The 19,426-nt window shown below is 52.4% G+C and overlaps 1 protein-coding gene across 1 annotated transcript; it reads right to left on the bottom strand.

Moving 5' to 3' along the window:
• Nucleotides 1–269: 269 nt before the first annotated feature.
• POMGNT2 (protein O-linked mannose N-acetylglucosaminyltransferase 2 (beta 1,4-)) lies at nt 270–19,426 on the bottom strand. Its single transcript, XM_065885682.1, has 2 exons — nt 19,256–19,426; nt 270–2,569 (listed from the first exon to the last, which is right to left on the bottom strand). Exon 2 carries the CDS (start codon nt 2,462–2,464, stop codon nt 722–724), a length of 1,743 nt encoding a protein of 580 aa, XP_065741754.1. The 5' UTR covers nt 2,465–2,569; nt 19,256–19,426; the 3' UTR covers nt 270–721.

The following is a 19,426-nucleotide window of genomic DNA, read 5'->3' as shown; positions in this document are numbered from 1 at the left end:
ATGTGTCTGAACGTGTAGTGGAGCCTAAGCAGACTCTGGCAGACACCGATCTTCCTCCCCGCAGCCCTCTCCCACCTACTTCCAGGCTTTCATCCCACACAGGTGGAAATGGGATACTCATCCCTCATCGGGATGAAATCCAGCCAGCCTGCCTTGCTTCCCAGGCCTCGATGCCTTCCCCTTTGCCACATCTCCTTGGCTGACAGGGCATCTAGGTATTGACTACGAGCCCCCCTTCCCACCGTCCAATAAAAGACTTGACCGAGACGTTTATGCTCATTTAATCAATGTTCCAAACACACACTTCACGGGGCTACAGGTGAATTTCATGATGACGGAAGCTGATGTACCACCCACCCAAACGACCACAATTACTAGCAGTTTCCAGAAACCCGACACCAACCAGAAAGATGCGTAGGAAACAGCATGATCACTTAGCCCAGCAGGTTCTTTGGGATTCTTACTCTCCTCTTCCTCCTCCCCTCAAGGACCTTCTCCAGGGTATGGATGCTCAGGATGAGAGAAACGGATGGGGAGGTGTCATCACACCTGTGCAAAGAGGCGCGCTGAGAACCCCACACCTCCGATGCAGCAATAGATGACCCGAGGCACAGGCCTGCTCAATAAATAAATAATTCCCAGAAGCCACCCCTGGGAGCTGGCGGGCCCAGGGACACCAAGCCTGAGTATCCACCCTCCCGAGGCATGGCCTGACCGCTCACTACGTGTTACACACCAGCACGTCTGCAAAGGGTCCCTGGAGGGTCTTGTTGAAGATGCAGCGGACCCACACCAGGTAGGTAGTGAAGGGCTTGATGTTCTCGGTGAAGGTGTGGTTCTGCAGGGCCAGGACGTAAGGCACGTAGGTGTTCTCCCCCTGCTCCTGGAGCCACACCTCGTACTTCACCTCCCTCACCTTCAGGTACTTGAGGTTCCACGGGATCTGCCAGGAGACGGTGAGGCGGGCCTCGGAGGCGCCCTGCACCGACGCCTGGCACCGCGCCTCCCGCACCTTGCCGGGGTACAAACTGACCGTCCACTTCTGCTTCCTCGGCCCCGGCCGGCCCTTCACCACGCGCCGTATGGTTTGGATGAGCGACGGGATGTCCACCTTGGTGTCCTGGTAGATTCGGAAGAGCCACTCAGGGTTCCGGCAACAGAGGTGCCGCGGGACCTCCCGGCTTTGCAGGATCCGGGCCTGCTCGGCCCGGTCTAGGTGGGTGATGCCCCCCTGGTCCCAGGGCCGCTCTGGGTGCGTGACCGTGTTCTCTGGCAACGTGTTCCGCCAGGCTACGTACTGGAGGTCCATGCCGGGCAGCGTGGCCAGTGTCTTATAGGGGGTGTAGTGGTCAGGGTTGACGGCGTAGGGAAAGAGCTCCACCACGGCTGCCCCGCGGGGCAGGAAGAGGGCAGTGACCAGCTGGGCCCCGTGCATGCTGACTAGCATGGAGGCGTTGCTGACCAGCCGCACCACGTCTGCGAAGCTGTGGTCCTCCAGGGACACCGTCACGGTCTTCATCTGAAACTCCTGGGCCAGTGCCAGCAGCAGCTCTGCCTCATTCAGGATGAGTCTGTTGTGGGTGCGGGTGAAGACCAGGAGGTACTCCTCGCCCAGGGGGCTGCCTGCGTGGCTCACGTTCAGCTTTTCCGTCAGGAACCTGGCAAACTGCCGGATCTCGTTGCCCGAGACGAGGATGTTGGCCTTCGGGCCCTGGGGCTGGACGAAGCCGTACTGGTACCAGGTGGTGATCTTGGAGAGGCCCACGAAGGCATGGGAGAAGCAGAGCAGCCGGCCCAGGGCCTTCAGCTGCGCCCGCAGGAGGGGCTGCTTGGGGCTGAGCAGCTTGTAGAGGTCAAAGTGGGCGCCCTCGCCCCAGCCCTCCATGAAGAAGAGCCGGGCCTCGCGGGCCAGGCCGGGGAACTGCCGCAGGGTGTAGAAGAGGGGCAGCAGGTCGTCGTGGAAGACGTGCATGAGGTTGTCGGGGTTGAAGCGGTTGGCGATGAGGGCCACGTCAGGCACGAACGCCGGCTTGGGCATGAAGCGCAGGGCGGCGGCCGGCAGCTCCACGAAGTTGAAGTACTGGGTGTTGTGGTCCTCCACGGTGGACAGGTCGAGCAGGGCCGGCTGGAAGCGCCGGGAGCCCAGGCTGGGCAGCATCACGGAGGCGTTGCCGTGGAAGAAGATGAACTCCTCGGCCTCGCTAGAGTAGCAGAGCCACTTGAAGCGGCAGAGGCGGTCGGTGTGCGTGCGGCCGGTGCACACCATGTGCGTGCCACCCTCCGTCAGGATCTGCAGGGCCTTCGCGTAGTCGATCCGCGTCACGGGGGCGGGCTCCGGGGCTCGGCTGCCGAGGGCCAGCGCCTCCTCCAGGGAGGCCGTGTGCTCGCGCAGCCTCACGTGCTTCCACAACACGGCTGCCAGCACCGACACCAGGAGGGCGTTGAGCACCGCCGAGAGGTGCATCCTAGCGCCACAGCGAGGCCCTAGTGAGACGACGGCCCCTGGAAAGCACCTCGGGCCTGGCGGGCTTTACCCATCCCTGCAGGCACCCGGAGGACCAGCAGAGGCCTGCGGGAGGAGAGAAGGAAAAGGAAAAGGTGTCTGCACTGTGTGTCTGGAGTCACCCCGATCGCCCGCTCTGCGCCAGGCATTGCGCTGGGCTCTGCTACGGCACTGGATCCTTGCGTCGCTCTGCACATTTGAAGACACGGTAGGCTAGACCGTTGTTCAAAAATATTCCCTCCCCTCCCTCCCCTGCTGCTTCCATGGGGGAATATACATCCCTGCACCTGGACTTTGGGCTTGGCCACATAACTTGCTTTGGCCAATGAGATGTTAGCAGACAGAACATATCAGAGGCTTGAAAAGCGCTTGTGTGACTGTCTTTGCCCTCTTTATACTTAGGATGTTGCCATGAGAAGAATGTGTTCAGCCTAACTTCCTGGTCCCAGGAGGAGAGATCTGTGTGTGGAGCACGGCTGCTCCAGCCGTGCTCAGTCTGGCTCAGCTGACCCCCAGATTTGTCATTGAGTCCAGCCAAGATCATCAGAGCCACCGGTCAAACCCAGCCAAGACCAGGCAACACAGAGACACGTGAGCTGAATAAGTGCTTCTTATTGTAGGTCACTGAAATTCTGGGGCTGTTTGTTATGAAGCACTGCTGCAGCAAAAGATAACCAGCAAAGGTTATCTGTGACGAGAGGCCTCAGGGAAAATCCCCATTAAGGACCCGACATTCCTGGTACTGCAAGGTAAGGACTTCACCTTACCATGGGCACATATGGCACAGAAGGCTTGTGAGCGCAGTTCCCAGGCTGCACACCAGGACCCCCGCATGCCCCTTCTCAGGACACATGGCACACGTGCATGGGGGAGATAGGGAACATCTGCTCTTGCTTAAAGCTCCTGTTTGGAAGTCACGCCTGCTGGTTTTCAGATCTCCATGAAAAGATGGGTAGAAACTTGTCCCCTCAGTGCTCCACTAAGAGAACTGTCTCTGAATATCACGACTGACAATGGTTTTGTATATTGAGGCAAAACCTCCAAAGGGTTAAACTTCCCGTCCCACATACACACACCTACAGGGAGGCCTGGCTGAGCTGTGGGCATTTGCTCCCATTTTTTCCATACCACCACGAAGGGTATCATACCTGCTCTGAGGCCCAGGACTGTTCAAACGATCGAAGAATCTCACCCTCGGGCCTCACAGGAACAGCACGGGTAACACCTGACACCAGCCATGGGGTGAGAGAACAGGGCAGGGGCAGCTGCCTTCTTAGCTGGCTTTTCACTGCACCTTCAGTCAGCCCTGTTCATCTCTAGGGCAGGGTCTCTATAAGCCCAGAAACCCTATAGCCGAGAAATCTGTTTAAGCATCCGTCAGCGTTTCTCAGTCTTTTCAAACCCATGCACCCACTAATAATACAGAGAAACTTTCATGCCTCCAACTGACCTGTAAAGTCCAGCATCCCCTTCCCCCAAGAATCTCTCACACACAAGACGCTCTTCTGCTCCCCAAGACAACAGGACTTCATCAACTTTTACTTTCTGAAGTTCGTATTTTATATCTGTATCTGTAGTATGTAAAATAATACTGCTGCATATACTTTCCCAAATATGTGTCCCCATCTAGAAATTCTCCACCCAGCCTCACCAGCTAAGAACTACTTTGCTATAAGGTTGAACCACGTTAAACTGCTGAGAGCTGACAATTTCCGACCAGTGTCCTATGGTCCTGCCACGGGAACCAACTATCCTTACCACCACCGTGGTACAGACATGCCAAGGCGGCTCGAGAGAGAAAACCTGGTGTACCCAAATAGGGGAGAAGAGACAGGTCTCCCTTACAGAATTCCAGTTGATAAATGTAGAAGCAATGATGGAAAAAGAAAATCACCATTTGGCAAACATCACAGCAATAACTGTTTCAGGCAAGATCCGCTGATGGATGCTAAAATTAGTGGGTGAAAGTATGATGAGAAGCAGGAAATCTGCATAGTCTCCGAGTATCTCCCTATGAGATACATATTAATGACAAAGGTAAAAATAGACATTTTACAGCAGAGAAGCTTGGCAGACATCCCCTGAACCAAATAATCAACATTAACATCACCAGTAATAATATACTGACATCGTGTACCCCTTGATAAGATGTGCTGAGAAGGGTACCTCATTTCTGGAGCCTTCTTGCCCAAACTACATAACTGCAATCTATATTCCTAAATGGGGAAAACTTGGTTCTAGTTCCAGTTATAGCTCTGAATATGGTCTATAGATTAGTTAATAAAGAAAACATGAAACCCAAATTGAAGGATATTCTACAAAATACCTGACCGGGACTCTTCAAGAGTTAAAGTCATAAAAGACAAGGGAAGACTGAGGAGGTCCCAGATTGGACGAGAGTAAGGAGACAAGACAACTAAATGCAATGTGGACTCCTGGGCCAGAAAAAGGACATTAGTAGGACAATGGCAGAATCTGAATAAGGTTCATGGTACAGTATCAAGCCTGTGTTAATTTCCTGGTTTTGATACTTATACTGTGGTCGTGTAAGATGTTAACATTAGGGGAAGCTGAGTGAAGCGTTTTTTGTAACTCTGATGTAAGTCTCAAATTATTTCAAAATAAAAAGTTATTAAAAATTAGATAACTTAAGAAACAAGAGGACATAAGTATTTATAGGTAAAATAACATGTATATGGTTCGGGCTAAAATACTCCAGCAAAAAAGGCACGGAGAGAGATGGAATAAGACAGCAGGATATTGGTACTTGAAGATGATGATGGGGTCTTTTTTTGATCCCTTTTGAGTTTGTTTGACGTTTTGCGTATGAAAAAGTTAAAAAGGAAACAAAGAATCAAACAGATCACTATTACAAAATGACAGAATACTGGATAGTGGATGAGTAATCAATTAATGCTCAGAAAAAATAATAAAATAAAATAAAGCTTTCCCTGGAGAGATGGGAGGCAGATGGGTGTGGCATGAGCTGATGCACGGTTTGCTCTGACCGTAGACAAGAACGGCTTCCAACAGCAGCTAAAGCTAAACACACACCCGGGGAACAGCAGAAAGCAAGACCCCCAGGAAATGAGAGACCCACCTCCAACCTGAGCGGGCATCTGGACCCCCAGGTACTCACCGCCTCTCTAGTGAGCATTCTGCTACCTGCCCCTCGCCCGGGTGTCCTTGTGGTGAAAGGCAGGCTTGGCAGCAGGTGGAGAGGCGGAGCAGGGGCCACAGGCAGGCAGGAGGACCCGGGGGATGTGTGTACAGCAGCCAATCCCGCTTAAGTCACTGAGCTTGCGGGCCTTGGGGCAAAGCTTATGGGAACCAGGGAACACGGGGGTAGGGGCCTCGCGGGGCCAACAGGCAACTAGGCAGAGACCAGCCTTAGGGCCTGGGGAACGGGAAGGACGGCTTCTAATCAGATGGGAAGTCCTCCACCCACCCCAGGCCCTGCCGGAATGGTGCTGGCAGAAGGCAGGACAAATACAGACTCGCCCATGTGGACCTCTCACGGACGCTTCAGGCTTTCCAGTTACCCTTCCAAGAGGGAAAATGGGAGAAAAGGTTTGCTGGGGATGGACAGAACATCTCCCTAGAAATAAAGCATGGTGGTTAAAGCATGGGGCCCTGAGTTCAGATTGCCTGGGTTTCTAACTTCACCACTTACGGGCCAAGCGGGCTGCGCCAACATCTGATGGGAACGGTCACGTAAATCCCCCAATCCCATCCTCCCCACATGAGATGGCCCAAGGCGTGTCCTACACTGGCTCCCAGAACTCCTAACAGATTAAGTGGATTACACAGTTGCCCGCAGTGGGAACTGGCCTTCTCCCCCACCCTGTCTCATTTCCCCACTGCCCTGTTCATGTGTATTGCGATCAAGTGCAAGCAACCTACTTGCACTTGAATCCTTGTCTCAGAATCTGCTTCTGGGGGAATGTTAATTAACGCAGATATTATTGTATTTTGCCCCTGTGGAGACAGATGGAAAGCTGCCCTTGTGCTCTGCCCTGCTGTGAAATAGCCGAATTGTGGTAGTGAGAAAGCCAACAAGAACTCAGGCAGTCCTCCCAGCCTGTTCCCCACGGTGTCCCCTCTGTGTCTGTCCACCCCCCCACCCCCAATTGCACTGCAGCAGCCTGCAGATGCCAGAAGAAGGATCAGGCAAAATCCTCAGAAATGTTTTCAAAAGATAACAGATGGAGACAAAGAGTACATTAATCACACCCTTGGCTCTAAGGAAGCCAAGATTCTCCTAAGTCCTGTCTGCTGGCCGAGGAGATACAACTTCTCTGGACCAGGTACCAGGCTGCTGGAAGAGGAGGGCAGTGTCCCTGCTGCCTTCCCCAGTGGAGTCTCGTTACAGAGGCAGATTAAGGGCACCACTGGCCGGGGGCAAGGAGGCAAATGAAAGGGGCCAATTCAATGGCCTGGGAGACACCTTCTCCCAGTGGTGCCGAGGGCTGACTACAGAACTGTGTTCTTCGGACATAAACTTGTTACATGGAAAAGACAGTCCCTCTTGGACTTCTAAGGTACAGCATCAATAGCTTAGATGGTGTTGTCTTCAGCACACCTACTCCCTGGCCTGGGGGTACCAGGAGGGGAGGAGCCTGTCACTTATTATGAGCAGACCACTCTTGTCTCAAGTTACCTGTCAAGCCACTCTGTCCCAAAGCCTGGTCTGGAGCAGTGGACCCTCTCCCAGGAGAGGTAAGCGGCAGGGAGACCAGGGGAGGACGGCCATGCTAAGACAGAACAAGGCCTCCAGGCTTACAAAGGGCACGTGCCCAGAGCACCTGTCTTCCAGCAAGGAGGCAAGCTCTGAACAGCTCCCCAACCCCTCCTGAGGCCTGGTTCTGTGGCACGTGGTGGAAAGCTGTGCCCTTGAGTCGTCCATGACATAGGTCCTGAGATTCCCTCCTTCAGTCTCTTGACGACAGGCTCGGTTAGAGGCGGGCAGGCAGGGCACTGACCTTACGTAACTCCCACTACTATGGCACAGCCAGCAGCCAAGCAGGATGGACGCCAGCCATGGTGCTCCTCCCCCCAGGGGACAGCACTGGCAGGGTGCGGGGCAGGGCAGCCTGAACTTCCTGTTGACTCACCCAAAGGAAGATATGTCCATATCTCCATCCATTTCTGTCTATATCTATTCATGAACCTGAGTCCAAAGACTTAGGAGAACATGCAGAAAACGGGAGTGAGGCTCTGCATCAGCCCAAGTTAGAGCAGGGTATGAGCAAGAGATACAAACATAAAAAAAAAAAAAAAAAAAAAAGAAAGACACCCCTGTCCTCAAGGTTCTCCCTGTGGCAGAGGAGACAAGAGGCTGCTGTGAACACCTGACGTGGCGCAGCTGTCACAGAGGCAGGGAACACGTTCTCGGGAGCGCTAACGGAGGAAGCATCTTCACTGCTGGGGGTGAGGCCGGGCCCCCCCTGCTAGACGCACTCCTCCTGCCCCACGAATGTCAGAGAGGCCCTCAGTACAGGCGACAAGCTTTCCTTGTCCAGTGAGACCAGCCCGACCCCACTTCTGATCACTTCCTGGGTCATCCTGATGAGACGCTCACTTGGCCTTTGCTTAAAAATCTGTTTCCCACTGGTCTCACCCAAAAGGCTCCCTAGAGGAAGAGCATCGTCGGGTGGATGAGAGAAGAGTCTGCTTAGGAAGCTGGGAACCCTGGCAGCGTTCCCACACCACGGAAGTGCATTCAGTCTGGGCGAGTGCAGGTGTCAGGACACACACAAGACAGCAGAGGAGATTTCAAGCCTCCTTCCTAATGGTGGTGGTCAAGAATTCTTCCCAGGCTCTTGGTCATGCTCACCTTCCTTCAGACCACATGTGAGCTGGCTTTATGATCTTGGCACGTCCGTCCCTCCACCACCTTAACTCTCAATGGCCTCATCTGTACAATGGGCAGAATAACCTCCTCGGGGTGTTGTAAGAATAAGCAAGCTAAAGCATGTAGAGTACCTAAACAGGCCTCAAAGCACATCAGCTGTCATAATTCTATTTCCATTAGGGCTCCTAAAATTAACAGTGAACGAAAACAGGTACCAAACTGTATAGCCTCAGACCAATTCCCAAAAGGGCTGAACCCCCGACTGCTCTGGGGAGCGCCCTCACAATCTCCCAGCTTTGCTCCATCTTCCTAATGACTTGTTTCCTTTCTCTGTGAAGATGGCCCCATAAATTTAGAAGACGCTTCTGCCTGGTCTGAGCAGCCAGTTTTCAGTACAAAATTAACATGCAGAACCTCTGCCACCCTCAACATTTTATGCTGGCAGGGTACTTAAAAACTATTTATGCATTTCCTCATTTAATCGGAAAACCAACATCTAAGCAGCGAGCAAAGCACCAGTAACATTTTCCCCATCGCACAGATCAGGACACAGAGGTGAGAAGCTGAGTAATGTGTCCCAAGGCCCTCGGCTTGCATGGAACGGCGTCAGGATTTGAACACAGAGCACATAAGCACTGTCTACGCTAACAGCCCAGGCACCCCTGGGACCTCATCTTCTCTGCATTCAGGGCAAAGAGGTACCGGGGACTCAAATGCCACCACGTTTGTCATTGTCTGCTTCCTCTACCTCGGGCTCCACCTTTAGGACCCAATGGATATGGGGCACAAAGAGCTTACTGGCTTAGCCAGGGCAAAGAATGATAGAGCAAGAATGTTTTTCAACGGTATATTTTTAGTGTTAAAATATTTTCATCAGAAAGGTACTCTACTTAAGTTTGGTAGATATAAGATGTTTATTTAGCTATTGTTTCTTTAATTTTGCTGACAAGTCAATAAATAGAAGAATGGGTTCAAGCTAAAAAAAACAAAAACAAAAAAACAAGAATATTTTTCAAAAGAAAGGGGAAAAAAGAAATAAGGGATTAAAAACATGCTTAAAACAGCCCTCTAGAAACTGAGGCAGATAGAGGATACTGCCAATTCACCCCCCAAAACCTGCTTTACTCAGCTCCTAGACCAGATACCTACTATCAGATCCCCACAGACGGGAAATCCTCCTTTCCAGGATCCCATGTATTCCAGGAAGCACCGGAGGAAGGTGCTGATGATGTTGCCACACCTGCAGACACAGTAAGAGCCGGGCAGCAGGAGGAGCCACCACTGTGGAGGCTCCCATCCGAGGCTGCTCATCCAGCACTGGGTGCAGGCTCCCCTCCTGGGGCGCCCTGCCCGGCTCCAGACACAGGCACAGAAAAGCCATTCACAAGGGCCCTGGCATCTGATAAGGAGTAAAAGCCCCAGGAATTCTAGGCCTAGAGCGGGGGGTACAGACTCACATGCTTACTAAGGCCAAGAGCCAATGGGGAAAGTGAAGCCAGGAGCAAGCAGTGTGACCCGGAGACCAAACGCCAAGGTTAAAGTTCAAGCTGATGAGGGCCTGGCAGGAAAGTGGCCCAGTGGTACCTACTAGTATTAGTCTGCTCCGGCTGCCATAACCAAGTACTACAGACTGGGTGACTTAAGCAAGAGAAATTTATTTTCTCACAGTAGTGGAGGCTAGAAGTCCCAGATCAAGGTGCCGACAGGTTTGGTTTCTCCTGAGGCCTCTCTCCATGGCTTGCAGACGGCCACCTTCTCACTGTGTGCTCACATGGCCTCTTTGTGTGTGCTGGAGGGAAAGAGATCTCTAGTCTCTCCGCTTCTTGTTATCAGGACACCAGTCCTATTGGATTAGGGCCCCACCCTTATGACCTCACTTAACTTTAATTACCTCCTTAAAGGTCCTCTCTCTAAATATAGTCACATTGGGGTTTAGGACTTCCACCATGAATTCTCAAGGACACAGTTCAGTCTGTAACACTACCCTTCTGGTTTTTCCAGAGAAGCCAGAAATCCATTTAAAATGTGAAATGTCCTAATTTGTAATTTCTGGCAACAATTCAACTTGAGTGAAGATGACAGGCAGGCCCAAGGGCTGGGGCTGCTGGCCTTATTGTTGCTGGTATAATGGGACCAAGGATGTAAGCTCTGGTCTAAAGTGAAGCCCTCTCCTGCTGGCCTCGCCAGCTGCACTGGGTTCCCAACTACCAGGACCAGCCGCTGTTCACCGGCCACTCCCCCAGGAGCAGGGCTGTGGGGATGGGGGGAGCTGGGACTGCCAGCACCTGCCAGGCCCAGGCTCAGAAGACCAGCAGTGCCCACAGCAAGATGTGGGGTGGCAACAGCGCCTGCAGAAGGTTTTATATTAATAGTATAACAATCTTACTTTTAAGGGTTGTTCATACTCCCGACTGAAAATCATAGAATTCTTATTTTGCCATTTATTGAAAAAAAATGCTTTTATCCCAAATGCAGCCTGAATTACTAGTGCTGAATTATGGAAGCTTTCTGTCCTGCACTGATGTGTCTCACACATTGTGAGTTAGGAAAAGCAAACAAGTTCTAATAACTCAAACACCCTCATAATGATCTCTCCCCCTGCGCCCTCCCCTTCCTATTTATTGTTACCAGAAGCCGTGTGTAGAACTGGTACTCCTAACATCATGCTTCTATGGGCTCCAAAGTTAGATCTCCATCCAACGCTATCGACAAACCTGAAGAAACACTGACAAGACATCAGGTTTTCTGCCAAAAGCATTTACCCTCTGGCAAAATGATGGCAGCCTCTGAGCACTCCTTGTCAAACCTAACATTTAATTGACCGGGCATATTTAACATTCAGTTAAGAGTTCCCATGCTTAGACTAAAAAGTTAATTTAACATGGATAATAACTCCTTGCTTTAGTACAACAGGCGAACCAAGGCAAAGCTGCGGACATTAATCCTGGGTCAAGCTAAAGATAGTGACTCTACTTCCTTATCAATTAAAGGGGATGGAACGCCTTGGGGTGGGGGCGGGCAGAGGAACAAGAGAGTTCCAGTCTGTGTGGCTCTGGTATGATACGCGGCGGCAGGCCTTGCTGAGGACAGCCAGGGCTCCAGGACGCTCAGCACAGGCGGGACAGCTGAAGAGACGGAAGTGAGCCCAGCCTACCACCGACGCGGAAACCCTCGCTCGCACAGCCTGCTGGGTCACCACCTGGCTGCTGCTTGGCACCCATGGGTCACTTGCAAGTTAGAGCTGTCCGTGTCGGCCCTTTCTGGCAAAACAGATAAGCACTACTACACACCAACGTGGTCACAAACAGGGACGCAACAGAGAACAGAATGGTGTGAGTCTCTCCTGTGATGCTCACCCAGGTGACACAGAACACGCCTGCATCAGGTTTTCTACTGAAACTGCAAATTCAAATAAAAACAATTCTTACAGGAAACGCACAGTCCCCAGTGTGTACACAGATCCATTTGGGCCCTCGGGTCCGATGTAAGAAGACTGAATCCATCAAGAGGGTCAGAAGGCCACTCACTACAAGAGGCACAAAACATTCACCAAGAAGAACGAAGAAGTGTGCCTGACAGGAAATGGTGCTGGTGGGGCCTGAGGCCACCCACGGAAGCTGCCTGAAGGGTGAGGGAGTTCTGAGCAAGGTGTTGGAGGTGTTTTGGTGGTCTGGGGGCTAAGATGAGTATCCCTGTTAGGTGTCCACACATCCCTGCTGACAGTGACTGCTACAAACCTCCAGCCACAGCAGACATCACTGTGCCCAGTTCGCACATCTGCCCACCAAGAAAGTCATGAGGCCACCAAGGCAGAGACTCCTCTCCCAACCCAGGGCAGTGACGGCCAGGCCCGAAGTCATGCACAGCCGAAAGGGCACTGTCTTTATAAGACAGCGGGGCGCTCAGGCTGCGGGGCAACTGTGGCCAGTGCCAGGAGAAGGCAGGGCGTGAAGCTGCCAGGAGACCTGTGTTTCACCCAGTGGAGCCCCCTGGGCTCAGGTGACCACTGGCGAAGCCCTCTGCAGGGGGAAGCCGTGCAGTGTCCAGGTCCCAGCAGTCCCTGCCAAAAACCCAGGGAGCCTGGAGCCCAGCATTAGTGTGTGGAGAGAGGTGACAGGCCTCGGCTTGGGTTTTCCTTTGGCCTCATCACCAAGGTGTCACCCTCAACTCCTCCCTTTCATCACCACCATCACCACCACCACCTCCACCACCTCCTTCATCATCATATCAGAGCCAACATCCACTGACCAGTCACTAGGTGCCAGGTTCTCCAATCTACATGATCATGGTCATGTTACAGATGGTAGAACCAAAGGGCAAAGAGGTTAGAAACCTGCCCAAGGTCACCCAGGAAGCAGCACTGAGACTCCAACGCAGTCAGGGTGGCTACAGGGTCTGTCGTCTCTGTTATCTGTTTTCCTTTTATCTGGAAATAATCCCAGACTTACAAAAAGTTGTAGGTATAATACAAAGAGCTCTCCTACATCCTTACCCAGATCCAACAACTGCTAATTTGACACATTCGTTTTACCATTCTCTCTTTCTCTTTCTCTGAACTGTTTAATAGTAAGCCGGAGGGACTTCCCTGGTGGCGCAGTGGTTGAGAATCCGCCTGCCAATGCAGGGGACACAGGTTCGAGCCCTGGTCCGAGAAGATCCCACATGCCGCGGAGCAACTAAGCCCGTCCGTCACAACTACTGAGCCTGTGCTCTAGAGCCCGTGAGCCACAACTACTGAAGCCCACGCGCCTAGAGCCCGTGCTCCCAGCAAGAGGAGCCACCGCAATGAGAAGCCCGCACACCGCAACGAAGAGTAGCCCCCGCTCGCCACAACTAGAGAAAAACCCGCGCGCAACAACAAAGACCCAACGCAGCCAAAAAATTTTAAAAATGAGCTGAAGATGTCTTGCCCCTTTAACCCCTAACACTTCAGCATCTATTTCCTAAGAATGAGAACATTCTCTCATATCACGCAAAATCGGGAAATTAATATTGATATGATACTGTTATGAATCCGTGGTCTCTATTCTGTAGTACAGAATCCAAACCAGGGTGAAGCCCGGCGGCCAGGTGGCATCTCTCTCTAGTCTCCCCTATTTTGGGCAGCTTCTGAGTCTTTCCTTCCCTTTTATGACCTTGACAATTTTTAATAGAGTCAGATATTTTCTAGTATGTCCCTCAGTTTGGGCTTGTCTGGTGTTTCCTCATGAGTAGACTGAGGATACAACCTCTGTCAGGAATCAGAGTCTACATGCTTAATTGTTAATATGAGACTATTCCATGTGAGTCCTTCTGGGAAACGTCCAGTGGGGCAGCCAGGATCAGGAAGGATCCAGAAACCCCATCCTGTGTAGGATGCTCAAAGGAGTAGGGCCCCTTCCTTGCGGAAGAGAAGCCCCTGGACCCTGGGCATTCTTCAAACACCTGAGGGGCTGTACAGCAAGGGTGAGGCTGCTCCAGAGCGGGGGCTGCACCCCCCTCTAACAGAGTGGACACATGTGCATGACGGTGACATGTACAACCCAGGCCCCAGGCTGAAGGGCGGACTTCAGGTACCTGTAATTCCCAGCAGCTGGCTGCCACTCTGCACCTAGCACGTTGGGGTGGGCCGCTCCAGGGCACTAAAGTAAGGCCTGCAGGGGCAGTCACAGGGAGGGGATTCCAGCGTGGGAGGCAGGAAGAGGCTTCTCTAAGCGTTAGAGCTGTTCTAACATTGAGGGATCGGCTACTTTGTACTCTCCCCTGCTGGGCAGTGGTCCAGTAAACCGAGGTCAACCTGTGAGGCTGGCGGGGGCTGGACATGGGGTCCCCCAAAGCAGTATCAGCATCACCTGGGATACGAGAAATGCAGAATCTGGGGCCCCCTCCAGACCTGCGGAACCAGAATCTCTGAAGGATGATTCAGGAACCTGTGTTTTTTAAAAAAAAAGCTTCCAGGTGATTCTAGTCTGCACTCAATTTTAAGAAGAACTCCTCTGAGGTTTTTCTAACACTCCACAATTCTGCAATTCCCTGCTTCTAAATACCCAGCAGGGCATTTCTGTCCAACCCAGGGTAAACAACCAAAGACAACCCTCCCCTTCAATAAAGGCTAGTAAATCCTGTTCCCAGCCTCTGCTAAGACAATGCATAAGCCTATGTTCTGGGGCACCCTAAGAAGGCTGCCATACTCTAAGCCCCTTTTGAGAAAAGGTTCCCCAACCGACACCTTCCCACACAAGCTGCATCACTTATAATGCTGAAGTGGCAAAAAACCAGCCCAGGTCTCTAGGCCACAGCTAAATGGATGCGAGTGGAGCCTGGGTCTAAAGCAGCCACTGGTGGGAGACCCTGAAGAGGTCAGATCCAGTGGTGGCGCTTGTATCAGATGTGCACACCCGCAGGCCCGCAGACAGAAGGTAGGTCTCCTGAGAAATGAACTCCTGAGCAGAGAAAGGATGGACTGCTTCTCTGGCTCCTCACAGTGGCCACTGTACATCCCTCTTGGAAGCTCTGGGACCCAGCATAATGGTGGTAATCCCTGAAGCCCCCCCCAGGATGTGCCATGATTCCTGTCACAAACCCCCCACTACTGAAGGACCCTGTGATGTGTCTCGTCACTGGGTGTGTCTAAAACAACCGGACCCAAGGGTCTGTACTGGGGACAACAGTAATAGTGACAGTACAGGAGACCAGGTCCCCAACGGCTCCCTGAAGCCTGGCCCAGGGCTGAGTACCCACTGCCCAGCCAGGAAGGGGCCCTCTGTTAAGCTTTTAAAGGTGGAGAAAGGAGGGCTTCCCTGGTGGCGCAGCGGTTGGGAGTCCGCCTGCCGATGCAGGGGACACGGGTTCGTACCCTGGTCTGGGAAGATCCCACATGCCGCGGAGCGGCTGGGCCCGTGAGCCATGGCCACTGAGCCTGTGCGTCCGGAGCCTGTGCTCCGCGACGGGAGAGGCCACAACAGTGAGAGGCCCGCGTACTCCAAAAAAAAAAAAAAAAAAAAAAAAAAATTAGAAGTGGAGAAAGGAGACAACTCTTAGCATTAAGACCATACCGATGGTCATCACCACTGGCAGAGTGAAAGGTGTGATTCCCTGATAGAGTCTGGGCCCTGAGTATGTACCCAGGGTAGCCAGACAACATGGAATGATCGATAGCTCTTCTGAACACGTCAGGAAAAGAGGATGCTGGCCTCTGGGCAGGGGGTGGACGTTAATGCTACCACCATCTTACTTTACCGAGCACCTACTATGTGCCACGCACTGTTCTAAGCCCTTTCTCTGACCCTTTTCACTTAAGCCTCACAAAAGCCGTGTATCAGATGAGCCAGACAAGCAGTCCAGCCTTTCTCTGCTCAGGAGTTCATTTCTCAGGAGACCTACCTTCTGTCTGCGGGCCTGCAGGTGTGCACATCTGATACAAAATGCAGGTACTCGTATTATCTCCATTTTCTTTTAATATGAAAAACTAAAGCTTCGTGGGGTTAAGTACTTTCCTCTAGGTCCTGCAGCTCAAGCAGGAGCACCAGAATTCAACGCTGTGTCTGACCCCAGGGTCCACAGTACTTCAGACTCAGAGGTACAACTGGTGATGGAGAAGCAGGGTAGGCCTCAGAGCAACAAGCTTTTATCACTCAATGGCAGAGCAGGTGTGGATGCAGACCCACAGGCCTCAACTGTAACTTAGCAACCAAGGCTTCTCTTGTGTAACTACTCCCCACCCGGCCAGGCAGAGAGATTCCCGGCGATGGCAGGTGGCTCAGGGAGCTGTGGCCGTTCTCTCACCCCAAGGAAGGTCTGGAGAGCACAGTGGGATGACAATTATCCCACCTGCCCCGGTGCTGTGCTGACAGGGTTAATCCACCTATATAGAATTACCACCACCACTTTTTATAGCTAAAAGAGCCCTTAGAAATTATTTGCTCCAACTCTTTATTTTATAAAAGGTCTTGAGAGGCAGTGGGAACTCTCACAGCAGCCGAAAAGAAAAGAGGAGGGTGCTGGCTCTCCTCACACCCACAGCTCACAGGCGAACCCCTCCCCAAAGCAGACATCAGGCCCAGGAGAGGTACGTGACTCCAGAACTCTTCCCAGCCCCCAGACAAGATCACTTCTTCTCAAAACCAGGCTTCTGGGTCTCACCCAGATTACACCCTTCCCCAGCCCTGTGGTCCAGTGATGAGAGCCTCTGGGGGCCACAGGGCTCGTTTTGGCTGCCTCTTCCTAAGGCTCCACCCTCCAGCCCCGGCTAACCTTAGACCTGGAGAGGAGGCACACTCAGCCAGGCTGCAGGATCCTGCCTCTTCTCCAGGCGGTCCAAGACCCCCTGCTGTAACACTGGAGGCTGCCCCCGGTCACAGGTGGACTTTGAGAACTGTGAAGACCCCGGGCAGCAGAGGAAGGGAATTAAATGGCACCAGTTCTGCAGCTGAGACTCCAGGATATGCGCTCTGGTCCTGACACTTAGTAGCCGCGTAACTGTAGACCAATTCTTCTTTTTATTTTTTTGACACATAAAAAGGTGTACATGATTAATGTACACGACATGATAAGTGTGGAGATAAGTATATACCCATGAAACCACCACCATAACTTATGCCATCACCTATCCATCACCTCAGAAAGTTTCCTCTGCCCTCTTATTTATTATTTTTTTGTGATAAGAACACTTAACATAAGCTCTAGCCTCACAGCAAAATTTGAAGTATATAATACAGTATTGTTAACATAGGCTCTATGCTGTACAGTAGATCTCTAGGGCTTGGTCACCTTGCCTATCTGAAACTTTACACCCTTTGACTAATACCTTCCCATTCCCCCCTCCCCACCGCCCCCAATCTGTGGCAACCACCATTCCACACTCTGCTTCCATGAGTCTGACTATTTTAAATTCATCCTTTAAGTGATATCATGTAGTATTTGTCCTGTGTCTGCCTGGGCCAATTCTTAACCCCTGCAAGCCTCCATTTCCTGGTCTGAAAAAAGACACAATTATACCTACTTCAGGGGGTGGTTTTGTGAATTCAAACAGACAACTCAGGCAAAGCACAGTGCCTGACAATTATTTTATAGAATTATTGTTAATCATAATAATGCTGTAACTCCCATTCGCTGGCCCTTACTCTAGGCCAGGAACAATGCTAAGTACTTGACATGAATTATCTCATTTGTTCCCTTGTTAAAACAGGTGTTACCAATTTCGTTCCACGTTTGAGGAAGTACGCTCAGAATCGTTAAGTGAATTGTCCAATGATGCACAGCTATTAAGTGGTGAGGCTGGGATTCCAACCCAAGTATGACTTCAAAGCCTGCGATGACATTTGTGGCCTCTGCCTCTCGTGTTCATGATCTTACCCAATGAAAAAACCTATCAGGTGATAAGCAGGTCCTGGGGGAGAGTATCCACTGACAACCAACTGAGAGTAACGAGGACCCTAGGGGATTGGAGCATTTGGTAATTTAATTTTCTGGTTAGCTCAATATTCACTAGAAGCCTGTGTTTATTGCTAAATATTTTCTAAAGCAAGGCTCAGAGGCAAGAACTTGCCAACCAGAAGGTCAGTCTGAAAGACACTCTGACACCTGCCACTTCAAGGCCACCAGAATGCTCACATGCCACAGTGTGGGGGGCCACACACCGTCACCAGCACCCCATCCTCCCCTTTGCTGAGGATCTCCACTCTGCTGCTCGCCACCAACCCCACCCTGCCCAGGGGCCCAAGACTCAGGGTCTGATGTGCTGTCCGTCCCCAGGGAAGAGGGGACCTGTGCTTTTTCCTGGCTCTGCCACCCAGTGGGACTCAGATTTCTCATTTGTAATGTGAAAGGATGAGCTGAAGATCTCCAAGATCCATGAGCGTCAGAGGGAGCAGCTAGTTCCAGTGAGACGGACCTGGGTTCCAATCTCACCCCTAACATCTTCTGTTGTTAGCAACCATAAGTGCTAACATTTGCTGCACGTTCACTGCACACCAGACACTGGGCTCCGGATTTGTGCACCATGATTTCATTTAATCCTCACAGCAACCCTGTGATGAAGGTACTTTTATCTCCATAAAAGAAACAGAGGCTCAGAGAGGATAAGTGACTTGCTCAGGGGCACACAGTTAGTAAATGAGGGCCAGGATTTGAATGCCCAGCACACGTAACAGTAAACACTTGGTGAATGAACCCTGTTCTGTCTGTGCTCTTAGCCACCAAGTCCTATCAAGTTCACCCCATAACCAATTCCATTCCCTTCTCCCTTCCCCCAAAAGTATGTTCTGAGGTTTGGTTGGCATAAAGTAAGCCAACCCTAGTCGCCCACCACCAGGTGCAGGACTCTGACCTGAGGACCCTAGACCTTAGCAGAGGATTCCCCTCAGTGACCGGGAGACGGGTTCCTACACACATGATAGGGCCGGGAGTCCATCGGGTCCCTCCTTCAGAGGCTACCCCAGCACTGTCAAGCAGGCTCTCATCACTAGACACACAGTAGGCACCCTATGGAGCCCCAAGGAGCCCAGGGATCAGTTGTGGTTTGCCCAAGTACTGCCTTCAAAGGGAGCTCAGGAGGCCCCGGCCCCCTCCGGGCACCTTGCCTGGCTCCCCGCCACCCGCGCCTCACGCGCACCATCTCCCCAGCAAAAGGGCATGGGCACCCGCTGCCAGTGCCAGTCCCGAGCTAAGGGCTTCAGCTGACACGCCAGGGCCCGCGGCACCTGCACCCCGAGGGTCCACCTCCCCTCACCCTCGCCTACCTCCCGCACCTCCTTCAGCCCCATCACACGTCACTCCTCCGACCTGCAAATTCCCCTGGGCTCCTCTCCATCCCAGCGCTCCTGTCGTTCCCACCCGAGGAAGGTCAGGGGGCCGCTCCCTCAATTCCAAACCCAGACGGGTGGCGGAACCCTCGCCCGCCACGAGGGCGCGCATCTCACCTGCACCCCGCAGCCGGGCTCCGCGAGGCTGAAGCTTCCAGGCCGGCCCTCCGAGGAGCTGGCTTTGGCCGAACCCGCCCCCGCCGCCCGCTCTGAGCCGTGGAGGTCCAGACAGGGAGTGCAGGCTCCGCCGCGCCGTCTGGTCAGCCGCCGCGGGGCTCGCAGGTGGCC

This window comes from Phocoena phocoena, chromosome 10 (assembly GCF_963924675.1).
Source record: "Phocoena phocoena chromosome 10, mPhoPho1.1, whole genome shotgun sequence".
Lineage (NCBI taxonomy): Eukaryota > Metazoa > Chordata > Mammalia > Artiodactyla > Phocoenidae > Phocoena > Phocoena phocoena.
This window is presented reverse-complemented; position numbering and strand designations above follow the sequence as displayed.